Consider the following 16,336-nt stretch of genomic DNA (forward strand, 5'->3'; position numbering starts at 1 on the left):
CGAGCCAAGCCTGTAGCTCAGTAGTAAAGAAGTGACCCAGCATGTGTGCTGCCCTCAGTTTGACTCTCAGTACCACAGAAAGGAAAAGAGAAAAAACTTGCTATAACATTATTTAAAAATGTATATCAAGCACCACGCATAGTAGGTACTCATAAATGCTCTAAATTTCCTCTTAAAACTAAATAATTGGAGCCTTAAAGAATAATCATTCTCGGTGTGTACAGTGTGATGGAAGCCCATGCCTGGCAGAGACAGCACGGGATCTGCCTTACTGCCAGCAGATGCATGTGCCACATTAACTCAGAACAGGGACAAAAGCTAGAACAATTTTTTAAGTTAACGTAAGATTATAGTTAAAGAACCTGAAAGTTTGTAACACAACTAGAATAACCCCTAGAAATAGCAGTAGGGAAAGAGATTTAGTATAATTGATTTTTTTGTGGTCGTTGGTTCTTCATGGGTTCATGCTAAGAAAAGGTTAACATTTTTCCCCCAAGGGGATCAAAAAACTGCTAGAGGTTTGGTTCTCTGACAGCAATACAGCACAGAACAAGGATCTAAGGATCTTTGTACCACCAGCAGTTATAAATGGAATACTTCAGAAGGATTTGTAGTGCAAATAATGACAAAAGCCAACAAGCAGGAAGCAAGGAGGCTGTGTACTCACTGAACTAGCATGTTTATCTGCGAGACATGCTTTGTTTTGAAGACATGCAGTATCAGCTAGTTTCTCCTCTTGAAGCTCTCGGATGATTACAGTGGGTCTCATCCACTTCAAGCTTCCAAGAATTCTTACAAGAATTCCAGGAAGCCTTCCTTGTCAAGGGTATGTACATCCAGAATTTCCAAGGAGAAAAAGGAATTTTGTAGTGCAGTTTTTTCTTTTTTAAGTTTTCATTTGTATATATACTTTATTTTTTATCATATTCTTAGCTCACCATACCTTTTTGTCCATTCTATTCCCACTGATTCCCTTGTGCAATTTTCTTTAATGGGTTATGTGGCGTAGAAATTCTGGCCACAGTTACCTGTGTACTTTGCATTTGTCAGAGTTTGACAATCAGGCAGTCAGATCAAACCCTGAGAATTTGTATGTGTGGGCTAGATGCAACAGTTATAGAATCAACATGAGAGATGTGCTCCTGCCAAGGAGGCCACACATGAGAGGAATGTAACCTGATGCCAGCTTCTGTCCTTCCTTGGTGCCAGGCTGCTCAATCTTTATGGGTATTTGGTGGCTAGAATGTACTTATTAGTCAGATCACCCCAGAAGCAGATTTTTCTCATTAGCTTTGAAACAGACTTCAGAACAGTCCTTGTGTGAAGACCTGATCAGGAAGTTGCGCAAGTCTGTAAGTCAGGAAAACGTGTGCCCACCTTGTTTGTTAGTCTGAGTGCTTGCTGGGTAGCACTGGGCCTCTGATCCTCCTGCCTCCCCCTCCCCCCAACACACGCTAGGATTAGGCGCATGTGCTGACTTCACCTGGCCTTCCAGAGTTCTAAATATCACGCAATGCTTTCTCTGCCTCAGAAAGTTGAAGGCCAAAATGCTACATTTGATAATTATAATTTCAGTTTTACTGGTCTTGCTAAGAACCAAAGAAAAGTTTCTAAAAAATGAAGAAACAGCACAAACGAAAAGACCCTTGGAGAAATGTGGTGGCTGCTTTCTAGATGTTGACAGTGAGGGCTGTTGCAGAGAGGAGCATTATTCTAGGGACAATGCTGGCACACACATCATTGTGTGAAGGCATCAGATGGTTTTAGGCGTGTGTCCCTTTTGCCGTGAACTGTGTGTAGAAAAGCCATTTACTCCACGGAATGTTACCTGACACTTGTGAGCACTGCGATTGCTTTGTGCATGGTGTCTTTCTGCAGGCATCAGTCATACTCCTCACAAAGCCACTTCCATTCTCATTAGGCAGGGCCTCCGCCTGTGACTGTGAATGGACACAGTCCTAGCCTGGCTTGTTATAGTTGATTCTGCTAGTTGTTACCTCCATGTTGTGTGACTTTTCCTGGGAAGACATGAACAGATGTCTATCCATTCCAGATAGGACACTGGTGACAGAAGAAATACATGCCTAGTAAGTGATGGCCTTTAGACTCCTCTAAAGCCTTTGTCAGTTGCTTCTGATCAGGTTTGGCAGATTTCATTATGGATTATTACCTTTTTTTGTTAATGAGACAAAACTTACTTTGGGAGTAAAATGATAAAATGATATGAATTAAAGATAGTAAATCATATAAGGTGTCATTTCAGAAATGATACAAGAAATTTGTGCTTTGAGATGCAATTGTGAGCAAATTATAAGCAACTGCCTATTTCACAGTTGTGTTGTCTCTTTTTATTTGTTTTTGATACATACATGGCTGCTCCCTCCTTCTTCATTAAAGACATATTTTCATTTTGGAGCCCAGACTAGCCTTAGACCAGAGATCAGGTTTATAGGCTATACTACTGCACCCAGTAGTATTCCAGATTCTTGTCATGCATGTTTTAGTTAAAGACTTAAGGGAAGGTCTGGAGCATTGGCTTAGCAGCTAAGAGCTGCTCACACCTGAACTCACACTTGCCACGTGTGTTCTACATCACTGAGTGATAACGCTCCCAGCCTAGGAAAATTGTTACTTAGGAATATAAGGACAGGCAGTATGTGTATAGGGTGAGACACAAATGACTTAGAAGCAAATCAATTGTCTGTCAGAAAGCAAGTTCCTACTTTGTTAATTCATCCTTGAATTAACCTTGAGCCTTGCCCTGTTTCTGACATTCTTGTTGGCCAGCTGTGAGCTTTGATAGTGTTAGCAGACCTTGAGTCTCAGCTGAGCACCCTGTACCAGGCTGTCAGGAACACCTAGAAGGAAAGCAGTTGCATACCTGTGTACTCAGGAAGATCCTCTTGGTGTTGTTTCTGCTTCTGCAGGAGCTGATAGACTACCTACGCACACATTCTCACAGTGCTGTGTACGCCACATCGATGTCACCACCTGTGATGGAGCAGATCATCACCTCCATGAAGTGCATCATGGGGCAGGATGGCACCAGTCTTGGTAAGTCTTTTTCAGGAAGCATTTCCTTGGCTTAGTAAAAACCTTAGCAGCCAATTGTGCTGTTTTGGTTGTGGTTTTTCCCTAAAGAAGGAGTCAGGCTTCCAACAGGGCAACACTGTCCATAGATGCTTTTCAGTGTGTTAAATACACTTTGATAACTATACTGGCTCCCTTATGCAGAATCCCCTCCCTCCCTTTCCTTCCTTCCCTCCTTCCCTTTCCTTCCTTCCTTCTTCCCTCCCTCCCTCCCTCCTTTCCATTCTTCCTCCCTCCCTTTCCTCCCTCCTTCCTTCCTTCCTCCCTTCTTTATAGGCAGGGTCTCTGTATGTGTGGCTATCCTGGGACTCTAAAGACCTAGCTAGCATTAAGCTCACAGCCTCTGCTTCCCAAGTGCTGGGATTAGTGGTGTATGCCATCATGCCTGAGTTACATACACATGATGAGACTTTTCTTGTTGTCCTACCGTGCTTTTAACTTTAGAACATTTGTCTTCAGGATCTTTCTTAATCACCTGTTTTATGTGGAAATGTAATTTACTACATAGTGATGTGTGTCTTCAATAGCATGTTTCCAGACCAGAGTTTTTGATTTCAAACCTTTTTAAAGTTTCTAATTTAATGAACACTACATAATGAAGGTCATCTTAAATCTATTTTTGTGTTGGTGGGAGATGTATCCAAAGAGATGCAGGTACATAGCTGCAATCCAAGTAACAGATGGGCCTTGTTTGTTACTTTGGGTCACCAGAGGGCAGTGCTGACCTGTTACTGCGAAGGAGGGTAATTGAGTCTTTGTTTTTCTGGTTTTACTTTTAAAAGTCTTTGTAGTAGGTGGGACATTGTGACCCAAGGCTATAATCATCGCACTTCAGAAATGGAGAATTATTTGAGGTCATCCTTATCTTGAGGCTAGCCTGTACTATTAGAGACCCTAGCTCATAAAAAAGAAAGGAGGAAGGAAGGAAGGAAGGAAGGAAGGAAGGAAGGAAGGAAGGAAGGAAGGAAGAAAGGAGACAAAGTTTTCTGCTAGCGGTATGATATGTACTTGTTTAACTTGTTCTCTTGTGCTTCTGAGGCATTGTGGGAATGGCAGATTGTACATCCTCAGCCTTGGGCTCTTCTTGGCACTAGATGTACATATATAGTACATGGCACTGTAGATGGGCTACAGCTTACATTGGAACCAGTTAAGTAGGATGTCTGATTTTGACTAAAACTTTTATGAGACCCAAACTGACTTTATATTTGTTTCCATCTGTCAAAGATTCTTGTTATCTCTCTGAGGAGTCTTTTGGAAATAAGTGTTGTCATCTTCAGTTTTGTGAATTTGCCTGTTGAGGAAGAAAATATTAATGCTGCACAGAATTAAAGCCATGTCAGTTACTTCCTGAGTTCACAATAACAGATTATTTTTTAAATAAAGATTTATTTACTTATTATATGTAAGTACACTGTAGCTGTTTCCAGAAGAGAGCGTCCGATCTTAGTATGGATGGTTGTGAGCTGCCATGTGGTTGCTGGGATTTGAACTCAGGACCTTTGGAAGAGCAGTCAGTGCTCTTAACCACTGAGCCATCTCTCCAGCCCAATAACAGATTTATTGCTTCTCTTTCTGATGTAAGAGAGTGTGTTTGGATAGGAGATACACATGTATTCAGAGACAGATAGTATAGTGACCTTACTAATTTGCTATATAGATTTTTTAGTTTGGTGCATAGGTTTAGACTAAGAAAAAGCTAACAACTATCAATGTTAATGTTGGTAATTTCTTAGATACTAGATCTGTACGATGAAGTACTTATGAATAATAAATGACTTATTTGTGCTCATCGAAAATGTCTGGCCAGGAGGTGGTGGCGCACGCCTTTATCCCAGCACTTGGGAGGCTGAGGCAGGTGGATTTCTGAGTTTGAGGCCAGCCTGGTCTACAGAGTGAGTTCCAAGACAGCCGGAGTTACACAGAGGAAACCCTGTCTCAAAAAAAAAAAAAGAAAAGAAAAGAAAAAAGAAAAGAAAAGAAAAGAAAATGTAATAGGCAATTAGGCAAAGTGTTGAATTAGCACTGCCTTTCCAGGTCCTGCTTCTTGGGCCACCACCAAAGCGTAATTGTATGGCACCAGTGTGATGTTCACAAGGATAGCTTATTTTTACTTCACAGGTCTGGACAGATTAGAAGATTCCACTGGTAGGACAACTCAGGTGGTTAGGGACTGGGATCATCTGTCAGCTTCTTTTCTTTCTTTTCTTTCTTTTCTTTCTTTCCTTCCTTCCTTCCTTCCTTCCTTCCTTCCTTCCTTCCTTCCTTCCTTCTTTCTTTCTTTCTTTCTTTCTTTCTTTCTTTCTTTTCTTTTGGGGGTTTTTGTTTGTTTGGTTGGTTGGTTTTGTTTTGTTTGTTTTTTTTGAGACAGGGTTTCTCCGTACAGCTCCTCTGGCTGTCCTGGAGCTCACTCTGTAGACCAGGCTGGCCTCGAACTCAGAAATCCGCCTGCTTCTGCCTCCCAAGTGCTGGGATTACAGGTGCGCGCCACCACCGCCTGGCATCTGTCAGCTTCTTCACTGAGTGTTGGAAAACTTGCTGTGTTTGCTGTAGTAACTTGAAAATTTTGAGTTAACTAAATCAAAAACCACTGTCATGAGCTTTGCTCGGACATCACCAAAATTGATGGTAGCTGGGCATCAAGTCTGAGGAGGTTGCTATGGAGAGTGTATGAGCCATATTTCAGCCCTTCCTCAAAGGCCTTGGCACCTGTCTACTTAACATTGCTAAAATACATTGGGCTGCCAGGTGGTGGCGGCGCATGTCTTTAATCCCAGCACTCGAGTCAGATGCAGTGGATCTCAGTGAGTTCGAAGATAGCCAGGGTTACACAGAAAACCCTGTCTCATAACCCCCCCCCCCAATAAAAAGGTGTTGTGCTATATTATTACCATGTTCAGCTGCCCTGTGATATATAGAATGCACATGAAGATAGCAGAGGACCTTTAGTGCATAGTCAGTCTCTACAACATTCAAAGGAAATGCCACATTAAGGTCTGTTGACTCCAGTGCTACACAAGTGAGAGGAGTGTATATTGATTGTATAGTTATTGGAAAGTCTGTGGGGTATTCTCAGTTTTGCAGGACTGAAAGCAGGTAGTTATGTATCTAATAGTATTTAAACAGTTTGCAGGGTAGGGAAATTTGGAGTGAACCAAGGACACAATATAGTTTTTCCTATTTTCAATAATGCCATGTAGATTCTACTACTTAAAATTTTACATTTTATTATACTTGTATGAATAGACCAGATTCCAATAATAAGGACTGTCCCTATCATTTGTGTTTTCAAATGTTACACATGTATGTTCAATGTTACATACATATATGTATCTTGGTATAGTTGGCTGTGTTTATGGCATTGTGAGTTCCGTGTGTTGGGGTGATCTTCTCAGTCACTTGTTTGCAGGTTTACGGTATTCCAGAGTATTCAGGCAGCCTGTTGTTCCTTCTGTTGATGCATGTTTAGGTGATTACTGTTTTAAGCTGTCACTAGAACCACAGAGTAATCTGTGTGTGTCTCTGCTCTGTGCTTGTAAGGTTAGCTTGGACACCTTTCAGTGAGGTTGGCAGACATCTTTACAGGCTTCTACATTCTCTCCCCAGCCAAGCATACTAGCAGATGCCAGTGATCCCAATACTTGGAAAGCCAAGGCAAGATGATGGCTGCAGGTTTGAGGCCAGCTTGGTCAACCTAGTGAGTTCAAGGCCAGCTTGGACCATGGAGTAAGGCTAAACAAAACAACAATAAATTCCCTAGGGCTTTAAAATACTCTCCCACTACTGTTACTATACTTAATAATTAACAGTCTACTATAAATGTATAAACAAGATTTGACATTTATGTTTTTAAATTTATGAAGGTATCTAGCCAAAAGAAGAATTAGAAATAGTAATGTCATGCACTTTGTAGTGATTCACAGAGAACACATGCTCTAGAAGGACTGTGTTCTAGGGGTACCCTTCCCAGACTCCACTGAGGAATGATGGAACAAGATAAAGATATTTAACACTGTGGCGCTTAAAACCAGGGAAGGCAGACAAAACTCAGCACGGCTTCCTGGGAGTAGGTGGCTGGGGAGGGGGCACTTTTATTTCTATTAAAGTTGCATGTTACTATATGAATATATTATTTTTTAGTAGAGCTTTAAAATCACAAAGCCAAAATAATGAGAAGAAAGTAAAACTATGTGTTAGCTCAAATAAATGAACACAAAAATGGTAGAGAAAAACTCTTTAAAATAAATCTGACTATAAAATAAAGCTACCAACTCAGGAAATGTACCTGCTTTAATACTTGATTATTTAAGAGCTTAGCCTCCCCACAGCATGCAACCACATTCCCAAATGCAGGCCTCTGGTTCTGGGCTCCTCTCCTACCCCAGGGCAGTTCAGTCAGTCTACAGGTTCTCCAGGGCAGGAGTGAGGATTAAAAAGAAAAAAGACAATTAGACAGCACTGTAGCATGACCCCAGCCAGTTCGGAGGCTGAGGTACTTTTATTTTTTCCCAATCTGCTTTTATACCATTTTAATTACATGCAAGTAATAAGGTTAATTTTAGGTTGAAACAAGACAATAAATACAAATAGTCTAGGAATAAGCAAGGCAATAAACCAAATCCAATGATCACTCCCCTAATCTCTGTTTCTAAGGGCTTATCAGAGCCTACTTCCCCGCCCTCACCCAAAGTCCTGTTCTTGCCTGAAGCCTACTTCTTTGAGCCTAAAATCAGATTCCTGCCTGAGCTTACTTCCTTGTCATGGCCCGATTGACCTTGGCCCATTCTGACGATTGATTCCTGCCTGAAGCCCACTTCCTTGTCCTTGGCCAGTGTCAGATTCCTGCCCCAAAGTGGACCCAAAAGCTCTCCACAGCCAGCCCTTCCCATGTCCCCTAGAATTACTGTGATTTTGTAATGGAAATTATTGTGTGGCTAGTGGTTCTCTTCTAGTGGCAATATCAAATTAGACCAGGTGAGTGGAAGAGACCCATGAAGTTCTGAAAGCCCACCAAATTTTGGAGAGCCAGCCTGTCCTTCATGCATCACTGAACATATTCTGTGGTGGATTTTAGATCCAAGACCTTCTTAATAAATCAAAATATCCATAAAAATCAACTAAGATGTTTAAAAGAAATTCCAGAACTACAGCTGGATGTAAAATAATTTAGTGCTTTGTGTACAGTATTTTGCATGTGTAGTTGGATGCTACCATCATTGGCCATATCAAGACAAAGTGAATTGCATACATACATTGTGGCTTTTACAGTGATTGCACAAGTCATTTTCCATATGGAAAACTTCACTGCACTTCAGTTCTAGAGAACCTGGTAAATTCTGTTACTAGTGTACTACTTGGGTAGGCTAAAGTTTAATTAAATTTAGGTTTGGCCCATTTGAATTAACCCAGCAATAGACTTGCTAATGAGGTATTAAATGATCCAGGGACCGATCAACAACTACTTTAGGAGAGGACACTGCTCTGTCTTTGAGCATCAGTATGATCTTGTAAAGAACTGCGATGGATGCCCCCAACACTGCCTTCCAAGCACAGGGGCGATTGCTTTCTTCTTTCTCCTTTATTATTGTGTTTTAATGGAGATTGTTTAGAAACTCATCCTGATCAGTGGGGGAGAGGAGGTAATGAGCCAAGTGCAGTGATTAGAAAGGAAGGACAAGGCAGAGCGAATTTTCTGGTGACCGGTTTCATCCCACCTTGCACATCTGAGCTGTTACTCCAGTGCTGAGCTCTAGGCCAGACCCCCTGTCCTGTGACTTGGTGCCTAGAGCACTGCTGTCAAGACACGTTTGCATCAGCTTTTATCAGGGGCCAGCTCTGTGCTGGAGCTGAACAAGATGTGCCCGTGCTTTGAATACAGCCATGCAGAGCAGCTGGCCAGGTGCCTGGGGAGAGCTAGGCTCAGTCACAGAAACTTTGGTCTTGGTCACCTTGCTCCTTTCTTAATTCTCTGCGCCCTTCTCTCTGCCGTCTATGCCTTCTGCACCACCTTCTCCAAGAAACTTAATTCGTAAATTATTTGAAGCAAACAAAGATCTAACCTGCTTAAGCAAACTTGAGTCACCCCCTATCACCACCACCCCCAGTCTCTTGTTGCTTACCAAAATTTAAAGGAAAAATTCCTTTTATAAATTAGCTGCTTCTGCTTCATTTTCTAACACAAAGGCCTTTTAACCACCAGCTTTAACTTTTTAAAATCAGTAAGCATTAAAACCATTTTACAGGTGAGGAGATTTGAGCCCACATGTGGGGCAGGTCCTCTCTGTACCTTGGTCCAAATAGATGTGGCTTTTTTAGCCCATCTGCTGCTTCTTCTGGCTGTATTTAATGTTTTATTAAAGCAAACTGTTTTATGACCTATTTCTAATTTTCTTTTCTGGTTCAGCTAATTTTCCACAAAATGACAGGGTGGGGGTGGGGCTGACTGCCTACTTCCTTCCTCTGACTCAGCAGCCACTTTACCAAGGCTTTTCCTTCTTCCACTCTCATCTCCTTTTTTAAAATCCAAATGCAAATAACAGTTTTTTATAGTAAGAAACTTTTTTGTTCTTTCGGTCAGTTTGAAGCTGGCTATTAAAATGCCCACAAGCATCAGGCTCAAAGCAAGTCTTTGAACAGATGTACATTTGGCCATTAAATGGAACATTGTTCTTAGTAGAAAACCTAAAGAAGGTCTTTGGGTTCCCGTGGGGTAGGAGAGGAGCCCTGAACCAGAGGCCTGCATTTGGGAATGTGGTTGCATGCTGTGGGGAGGCTAAGCTCTTAAATAATCAAGTATTAAAGCAGGTACATTTCCTGAGTTGGTAGCTTTATTTTATAGTCAGATTTATTTTAAAGAGTTTTTCTCTACTATTTTTGTGTCCATTTATTTGAGCTAACACATAGTTTTACTTTCTTCTCATCATTTTGTGATCGATGTGGCCGAGTCTCTGTTGAAGAACATATCTGACTTTGCACACCTGTCTTAGTCAGGGTTTCTATTCCTGCACAAACATCATGACCAAGAAGCAAGTTGGGGAGGAAAGGGTTTATTCAGCTTACACTTCAACACTATTGTTCATCACCAAAGCAGGCCAGGACTGGAACTCAAGCGGGTCAGGAAGCAGGAACTGATGCAGAAGCCATGGAGGGATGTTTCTTACTGGCTTGCTTCCCCTGGCTTGCTCAGCCTGCTCTCTTATAGAACCCAAGACTACCAGCCCAGGGATGGGACCGCCCACAAGGGGCCCTCCCCCTTGATCACTAATTGAGAAAATGCCCCACAGCTGGATCTCATAGAGGCACTTTCCCAACAGAAGCTTCTTTCTCTGTGATAACTTCAGTCTGTGTCAAGTTGACACACAAAACCAGCCAGTACAACACCGCAACATGATTGATTGATATTGCTTCTTTGCCCCCAGAATGTTTCTGGGGGTTTTGTCTAGAAGAGTTAGCCACAGGAGTCATTCATCTTCATGAATCTGTTGTTACACAACTACTTAGTATATGCCAGTAACAAGATACAGAGACCTGTTATCTTCTGACAGCTGGACCACTGAAGATTAGAATATGCCTAAGGGTTGAATTTATATTAATTACTTCCTGTGATTTTTTCTCATTCTCTAAATGTTTGATCTGTATGTATCTTTCATCTGTTTTCACCTTATTAAATGTTAAATAAGAAACTTTATCAATGATGCTTTTACTTAAAAAAAAAGGGTTTTTTTGTACCCCTGGGCAATGAACCCAAGCCTTTCACACAGTAAACCAGCTCTCTGCCTCTGAGCTCCTCCTCCAGCTCCATGATGCTTCTTTAATACAGTAAAGCAAGAGAGACTTCATGGATGCAGAGACTGCTAGTTACAGTGAGATCTTGCTGTAGGTAGGAGCAATTAATTGCGTTCAGTTCGGATTCCAACCAGGAAATACAGGAATTTGTTGTTAAAGAACAGGATTCGAGTCAGTGGAGAGGAACTATCAGGGTGAGGGTACTTTTTACCTTCAGAGTCTTTGCTGAAGGCAGACAGCAATAAGCCACCACAGCCAGGGATTTTCTCAAATCTTATTTGGCAAGATCTAACCCAAACTGGACTCCTCAAAGATAGGGGAATCTAATGTGTGACTTGGTCAGAAAAGTCTTAGACGGTGTTAATGTCAGTTTGGTGCAAGAAGAGAGTCTTCATCAGTGTCAAAAGGATCTCATGAAAGTCCACTCTTGAGAAGTCCCTGCTTACATCAGAGGTATCTTAACCTGGTAGTGTTTGACCTTGTTCATATTCAAGAAAGCTTAAAAATAAGGTATAAGAGCAACCTAATGTGAGCCTGGGTTTAGCATCATTGCTGTGGAGTTTATTAAAAATAAGGTTTCTAAGCCAGCTGCATGCCTGTAATCACAGGATTGGAAATTCCAGGCCATCCTGGGCTATGTGGGACCGTCTCCCACCCCATCCCCAAAGGATTCTAGCACGTTCTACTCAGACCGCTGATAATTATTGTCATGAGGCTCATGATGTTTGAAAGAACACTAAGTCAGAAAGCAAGCTAGCATTTACAAGACTTAACATGTTATTTATTTAGATTTGAAAGCTTATTTACATCAGAGGGAACCAAAACAAAACACACCGGTTACTGTAAAAAAGAAAAATACATTGGAGGTCAAGAGCTGAGATGTTGGTGTAAAGCTCAGCTTCCAGTTTGTCATTTTCTGAGACCTGACTGCCGAGGGCCCCTGACTCCTGACCCCAGGCAGGGGGTCAGAAGGAGGGAAGGGGAGTGTGGATTCAGGCCTAAGGTCAGGATTGGTGAGGTTGCTTGGAATTGATTTTTTGTTTTCCCTCCCCATTTTGATTACTCATATTTTTGTAGCCTGTTGATTGGAGTTTAGTAAATAACATACAAATGGCCTTGACCACAATAGACTGTTTTCCTTAATGTTCATTATTTATAAGTTTCTAATTTAACTGCCTTGTCTTCTGACTCTAGAACTCCTTCCTTAAACTCAAGAGAACCTTTTCCAGTAATTGCCTGTGTTTGCTACCCTCTGGATGTGGATGTGTGTGCACACGTGAACAGGAGGCAATTCCTCATCCCTTGATTCTGTCTAAAGAAGCAGTGCTATCTGTGTTCCAGCTTGGTCAGAGGGTAGGCTGGTCAGACAGTAGAGCAGTCTATCCTGGCCTAGGGCACTCACTGAGTAGTAGCATGCTTGTCTAGATGTGGGTCTGAGGGAGAGAAGCTAGGGAGGGAGAGGGGGAGGGGCTGGGTCCTGAATGACTTGGCACCCTTTAAAATTTGGGTCTTTATTTTTTTTTCAAAGGCTCTTGGCCTCTTTTCTTCCTTTTGTTCAAGGCCCGTGTTACTGACTGTGCATTAGCGACCATTCTGCTAAACTTTGATTATCAACAACATTAAGCCCTTGCCCCTGCTGCTTGTTGTACATCCTGTGGCAGTCCTCAGGAAATCCTATTTTTTGGCATTGAAACGAATTAAGGGATTAAGCCACTACAAGGGAGTGGGTGATAAACTCTGTTTGTGGGAGGAATTTCCCAGCCAGTTAGTGAAAGCCTCTCTGGCTCTTATGGAGATAGAAAACCACCGGGCTGCTTTGGAGCAGGCTCTCTGGGCATGGAGAGGCAGGCTGGCTGCTTTGATGTCCTTTAGTCTGGCAGTGGCCCCAGCTGAGCACTTTGATGCTTGCTATCCTGTCTAGCAAAGTAGGGGCTCACAGTTAGGAACCTGCTTCCCACCCCTTTACCCCAGCATTAACTCTTGTTTCCAGGAAGCCTTTACAAATACCCTTTTACAGGATGCCTCACAGAGGCACTACAGTGTTGTTATAATCCTGTTGGAGGTTTATTTCCTTTCCTTTGGGGCTCTTAAGTGACTAACAGTTATTTTTTCCTTGTGCCATTTATATGAAACTTAAGAGGAATGTGTTTAGTTTGCCTTGCGTTTTAGTTAACATTTCTTTTGGTTTTGAGATGCTCCATCTTTCTCTGAGTCAGAAAATCATCAGGACAGAGTTCAGTTACCAATACAGTTTTGGTTTTAATTTTAAAGTCTCATTTCTTTTTACATGTTCTGTCCTCACCTACCCACTTCTTTGGTCCACTTGCTGCTTTATGATACTTTTAGATGTGACGATCTGGAGTTCAGTCTACGTCTGCATCCTTAAAGGCCAAGTGAGTTGTGTGCTCTCTGTCATTGGTTTCCCAACATTCTCCTTTCGTAGACACTGTTGGTGGGGTTCTGTGTATCCTGTGTGGGCACTTGTGACAATGTCTAAAATCTGCTGACCCAGAAAGATTGTTAAGTTTTAATCCTGTTCTACAAAGTTCATAGCTAAATACTGTCTAAATGTGAAAATTATGGAATGGAAGTTCCTTAAAGTTTAATCTTTACATTATCAATATGTTTCTGATGACATAGAAGTGAACTTCAGTCTAACAATGAGATTCATAAGATGGGCAGGAATTATACTAACAAGCATCAAATGTTTGCCACCACTACAGAAAAGATTTTACTTTGTTTTTTTCCTTAGTCCTCTTTCAGCTTTTAGCCCCCCTCCCCCATACACCTGTAGGGATGTGTACAGATCATGGCCAAAAGACTTGTTTTTGTTGTTCTAAATTTTGCTGCTGTTCTCCGTAATTACTTGTGTGTATGTATGGGAGTGCAAGTGTTGGTCCTTGTCTTCTGCCTTGTTTCAGACAGGGTCTCTCCATTGTGTGTGCCTGGTTACCTGCCTGTGAGCGTTCAGGAATTCTCTCCCAGAGTGCTGGGATACAGACATGAGGCAGTACATGAGGCACTATGTTTGGCTTTCTGTGGGTTCTGAAGAACCTGACCTTAGGTGCTCATGTTGTGTCACAAGCTCTTTGCCCACTGAGCCATTTCAGTAGCCTTTCCCAGTTTTTTTTTTTTTTTTTTTTTTTTTTTTTTTTTTTTTTTTTTTTTGTTTGTTTGTTTGGTTGGTTTTTTTGAGACAGGGTTTCTCTGTGTAGCCCTGGCTGTCCTGAACTCACTTTGTAGACCAGGATGGCCTCGAACTCAGAAATCCACCTACCTCTGTCTCCCAAGTGCTGGGATTAAAGACCTGCGCCTCCATTGCCCTGCTAGAGATTGATTTTTTTTTTTTTTTAAGATTATTTATTTATTTAATGTATATGAGTCCACCATTGCTCTCTTCAGACACACCAGAAGACAGCATCAGATCCCCTTACAGATGGCTGTGAACCACCATGTGGTTGCTGGGAATTGAACTCAGGACCTCTGGAAGAACAGTCAATGCTCTTAACCACTGAGCTATCTCTCCAGCTCCCTTTTTTTTTTTTTTTTAATGGCACTGAAAATTGAATTCAAGGTCTCTCCCATGTAAACAAGTGCTCTAACCACTGAGCTACATCCCTAGTTATTTTTTGAGACAAGGCATCTCTCAGTGAACCTAGACTTCACTAGTTCCGCTAAACTACCAGGCCAGAAACCCACCCCTCCCCCAGCTCTTCTGTCTCTGCCTCCTTAGCACTGACTGGGATTACAGGCTAGTGCTGCAGAGTCTGGCTTTTTCTGTAGGTGCTGGTGAGCCTCAGTCAGAGCTTGTGCTTGCACAGAAAGCACTGCACCAATTAGACTGTCTCCTTATCCCCTGCCCCCTGGTTTGAAAGTATCTTTTGTTTTGTTTGTTTTTTGGATTTGTTCTCCCCCCCCCCCCCCCCCCCCCCGACAGGGTTTCGCTGTATAGCCCTGGCTGATCTGGAACTCACTCTGTAGACCAGGCTGGCCTCGAACTCAGAAATCCGCCTGCCTCTGCCTCCCAAGTGCTGGGATTAAAGCTATGTTCTACCACCCGCCTGGCTTAAAGTGTCTTAACACAGGAATCTTTCTGTGCCTGTTCAGACAGCAGATCCCCTCCCCATTTTGGTAATAAGTGGTCTTCAGAACAACAGGTCATCTGCTTGCCATTCTGAATACTCATTTGTAAAGGTAATTGCCTTCTATGGGTTATTATTACCAGATGATATTATTCCCAGAAAATAAGGGGAACTAGTTGCACCTGCCAGTGGAAAGGTAGCAAGATTGGGGGTAAATATATGAATTTCTTATAAATCGCAAGTCAAAGTGACAGGCGAGTGAAATAGTGAGTGTGCAGAGTGCATTTTAAGGTGGCTGTGGCTGAGTGGTTCACATTAAGGTTGTGCCCAAGAGTTATGGAATAACTCATCTGCTAAAGGTACCTGCCTCTAAGGCTATTGATTTGAGTTCAGTCCCCCAAAACCACATTGTGACAGCAAAGAGATGGTTCCCACAAGTTGTCTACTGATTTCCACACATGCCTTTTGTGGCGCGTGCACATGTACACACACACACACTAAACTAATAAAGAAAACAAAAGTATACCAATGAGCTAGAAACAGAGAAGAGCCTCCAGATGACAAGTTAGCAGGCTAGCCGTCCATTGAGTCTGAAAGTTAACGGGCTCTGACCTCTGCTCGCTCACAATGAGTTTAATTCTTATAATTTTCTTAGTTTTAGTATGTGTATAAATGTTTTGCCCACATGTATGTGGCTAGCGCCTTTGAAGTCAAGATCCCATGGGTGAGCCACAGGATGGGTACTGGAAATCAAACCTGAGTTCTCTGGAACAGCAAACAGTGCTCTGAATCCCTGAGCCATATCTCCAGCCTCCAAGTTTTGTTTTAGAAAAAGAGAGTAAAATATGTGTGTGTGTGTGTGTGTGTGTGTGTGTGTGTGTGTGTGTGTGCGTGCACACTCGTGCATATGTAGTAGTGTATGTATGTGCCACTGTTCATGTGTGTAGTCAAAAGGACAACTTGTGGGAATCGAATTGTTTCTCTCTGGAACCAACCTCAGGTCACCATGCTTGGCAGAAAGCATCCTTCCCCTCCAAGGCCTGTTGGCTCCCCAGATGAATGTAAGGTCTCTAGAGCTGCGCCCTACCAGTTAGTTTGCCCCATTGGGCCTGCTTTCCTTTGTGTTTTGGACCTCCAGTGACAGCACTGTTTGTAAGTCCAAACAAGAAACCCACTCAGATTTTCTTTCTTTACTCCCTGTATTTAATCACCAGGTCCCCTGGATAGTGCTTTTGACTGTCTTTGAACCACTTCGCTCTATGGCCTGTTATTTTCTTGACCTAGATTTCCTTCCTTTTCACTTCTAGTAAAGTGATCAGTCAAACTAAAGTGACCTGGGAGGATCAAAAGGAAAGGCATTTCTGGCCTGGCAGTGGTGG

The 16,336-nt window shown here is 42.3% G+C and overlaps 1 protein-coding gene across 1 annotated transcript in view; it reads left to right on the plus strand.

Moving 5' to 3' along the window:
* The window catches only part of Sptlc2 (serine palmitoyltransferase long chain base subunit 2), an 83,654-nt gene that overhangs the window by 49,372 nt on the left and 17,946 nt on the right, over positions 1–16,336 (plus strand). Inside the window, exon 9 of the mRNA XM_052185324.1 lies at positions 2,928–3,054. Coding sequence (XP_052041284.1) covers positions 2,928–3,054 — 127 coding nt within the window. The remainder of the gene's footprint in view (positions 1–2,927; positions 3,055–16,336) is intronic.

The sequence above is a fragment of the Apodemus sylvaticus genome, chromosome 6 (assembly GCF_947179515.1).
Source record: "Apodemus sylvaticus chromosome 6, mApoSyl1.1, whole genome shotgun sequence".
Lineage (NCBI taxonomy): Eukaryota > Metazoa > Chordata > Mammalia > Rodentia > Muridae > Apodemus > Apodemus sylvaticus.